The 2,683-nt window shown below is 33.4% G+C and overlaps 1 protein-coding gene across 1 annotated transcript; it reads left to right on the top strand.

Annotated features, from left to right (window-relative positions):
• The first annotated feature begins 902 nt into the window (after positions 1–902).
• Positions 903–2,319, top strand: LOC145017271 (germin-like protein 5-1). Its single transcript, XM_078975328.1, has 2 exons — positions 903–1,142; positions 1,592–2,319. The coding sequence occupies exons 1-2, from the start codon at positions 1,022–1,024 to the stop codon at positions 2,128–2,130; spliced, it is 660 nt and encodes a 219-aa protein (XP_078831454.1). The 5' UTR covers positions 903–1,021; the 3' UTR covers positions 2,131–2,319.
• The last annotated feature ends 364 nt before the right edge of the window (positions 2,320–2,683 follow it).

The following is a 2,683-nucleotide window of genomic DNA, read 5'->3' as shown; positions in this document are numbered from 1 at the left end:
AAAATATTAAAAAATAAATTTGTGAAAGAAAATAAAAAAGTAATTTTTGAAGGAATTTGCAAAAAAAAAAAAAAAAAAAAAAAAAAAAAGTAAAAAAAGTTTGACTAAAATTGTAACAAAATTTAAAGTTTACATCAAAATATAAAATTATTGAATGAGTTTTTATACCAATTATAACTATTTTACACGATATAACTACTATATATATATACATCATAGGATAACAACTATAATGTAGGCAGTTATACTATCAAATATAATAGCTATAATAGGGGTGTAAGTTATAGTATAACATTTCAAACCAAAAAAATAATTTGTTAGTATATTGTGAATTAAATATCCTTTTAGCTTTTGTTTCTATAAATTCATCTACCAAATTTAATTATGATATTTTAATATACTAATTTGATGAATATTATCATTTAAATGAGGAGAATGATTGATAGGAATAAAAAATAAAATAGTATTTAATTTCTCTTAAAAATAATTTGTTTCGTAAATAAGTGTGAGCAATTTAAAATTGTGAATAAAAATTAAGAAAAAAAAATGCAGGTAAAAAAGCATAAAAAATGATTTCCATTTTAAAACATTAAATTCAATTTAATTTGTTGTTATCTAAAAAAATAATTTAAATAGTTGTTTGTAACGGTTGTACATATTGCTATCCTTTTTAATATTGCAATTCAAATCACAAAATAGAAAGCCTATTAAATTTCTCTTTGACGATAATTTGAAGACCAATTCAAAAAATGACATTCCTACTTTCCTTGAAACATAAATTTAATAAAGCTGGAAGTATAAGACACAACTAGACATTATTTCCTAGAACTGAAAGGGACAAGCCACCGATCTGAATATGCTTTCAAAATGTCTCCTCCCTCACCCCATTTTAAATACAATCATCTTTCCATCTCCAATTCTCTCAAACCCACCTAAAATTCTTTCTCAAATAAATCATTTCATCTTCCCCAATAGAAAGTGAAAGGGGTCTATTTTTTATTCCGATTAATCAAGATTTGCCATGGCTACTAGCGCCTATGCGTTGTTCGTGATCACCATCATGATGCCTATCTTCTTGTCTTCCTTCGTCTCGGCAGACCCTGACTTGCTTCAAGATGTCTGTGTTGCAGATCTTGCCTCAGGTACTTCATTTCAACTTAATCTTCACGATTTGAGTTTCCATGCATATGTCAAAACGCCCCCTTTAGATTCTACAAAATAACCTTAATTGTTTGAGCTATCGCTCATCATGTTCTTGGTCAAATAGTGGATGCGAAAAAAAAGCTTAAACTTTCATAAAGTCCAAGTCGATGTTATATTTTGGTGGTTGTTCATGCCTTTCAAGAATAAGCCACCACATGTCCACATTCTTTGTAGTATATCGCGCGTACTTCTCATAAACGTATATTCATCATGATTCATGACACACTATTATTTTCGTTTTTTTTTTTTCATTAACATCAGGCATTCAATTCTCGACATAATTCATGGTTTTGGGATTCCACTTATACCGTTTGAAACGTTTGCATAATTTGTTTTGTTATTGGATGAGAAGTTAAACATTATTCTTGTATTCATGAACAAAAACCAGATGTAAAACTAAATGGATTCCCATGCAAAAGCAACATAACAGCCGACGATTTCTTCTTTGCGGGGTTAGCTAAGGCGGGGCTTACCAACAACACATTCGGCGCAACCGTTACAACAGCCTTCGTCACACAGCTCCCCGGGCTAAACACCTTTGGCGTGTCCATGGCTCGTATTGACTACGCACCAGGTGGCCTGAACCCACCGCACACCCACCCAAGAGCCGCCGAGATAGTGTTTGTGTTGACCGGAGAACTGGATGTGGGATTCATAACTACAGCGAACAAACTGTTCACCAAGACAATCAAAATGGGTGAAGTGTTTACGTTCCCTAGAGGCTTAATTCACTTCCAGATAAACAACGGTAAAGTTCCTGCAGCTGTAATTGCTGCCTTCAACAGCCAGCTGCCGGGTACCCAAAGGGCGGCAGACGCTTTGTTTGGGTCATCTCCGGCGGTGGAAGATGTTGTGTTGACTAAGGCATTCCAGATTGGAACGAAAGAGGTGGAGAAAATAAAGGCCAAATTTGCACCCAAGAACTAAAGACCTTAACACCCACGTGTTGGATTTATAAGGTTTTGATTGGTTTTGTTTTATCTTCAATAAAGGATTGTGGAGCAGACGTGTTCCAGGGCTCTCAGATATATGATTTTATCAATAAACACAGTCATTTTTTTCGTTCTTTTTTGTATCTAAACGTCATTTGCAATGATTCATAGCCAATTTTTGAAATCCATAATGTGTATATATTAGTGGGCAATTATAATAAATAAATTTGGGTACGTAAAGCGTAATCATGACTCTCTAGATGCATTTCTAAATGATTGAATTATTATGTTATTGCAGATATAAAACGCCAATGTCAATTGAGGGTTGGTTAACCACTTGGCCGGCAACCAACCAGATAATTGGAAATAATTTTGTTCGCTAACCTTTCCCAACTACTCCGAATCCATTGATGGCCCAGTATAAAAGTATCCGATAATTTATAGAGAAATGAAATAACTACTTTTTTACGTTTCTTCTACGAATTAGCTCAAAAGTAAAGTTTTCCGTCGATAACCATTCATTTTGCAGGGCATTCTGATAAAATACC

The sequence above is a fragment of the Lactuca saligna genome, chromosome 9 (genome assembly GCF_052625555.1).
Source record: "Lactuca saligna cultivar CGN05327 chromosome 9, ASM5262555v1, whole genome shotgun sequence".
Lineage (NCBI taxonomy): Eukaryota > Viridiplantae > Streptophyta > Magnoliopsida > Asterales > Asteraceae > Lactuca > Lactuca saligna.
The sequence above is the reverse complement of the archived record's forward strand: the minus strand, read 5'-3'. Positions and strand labels throughout refer to the sequence as shown.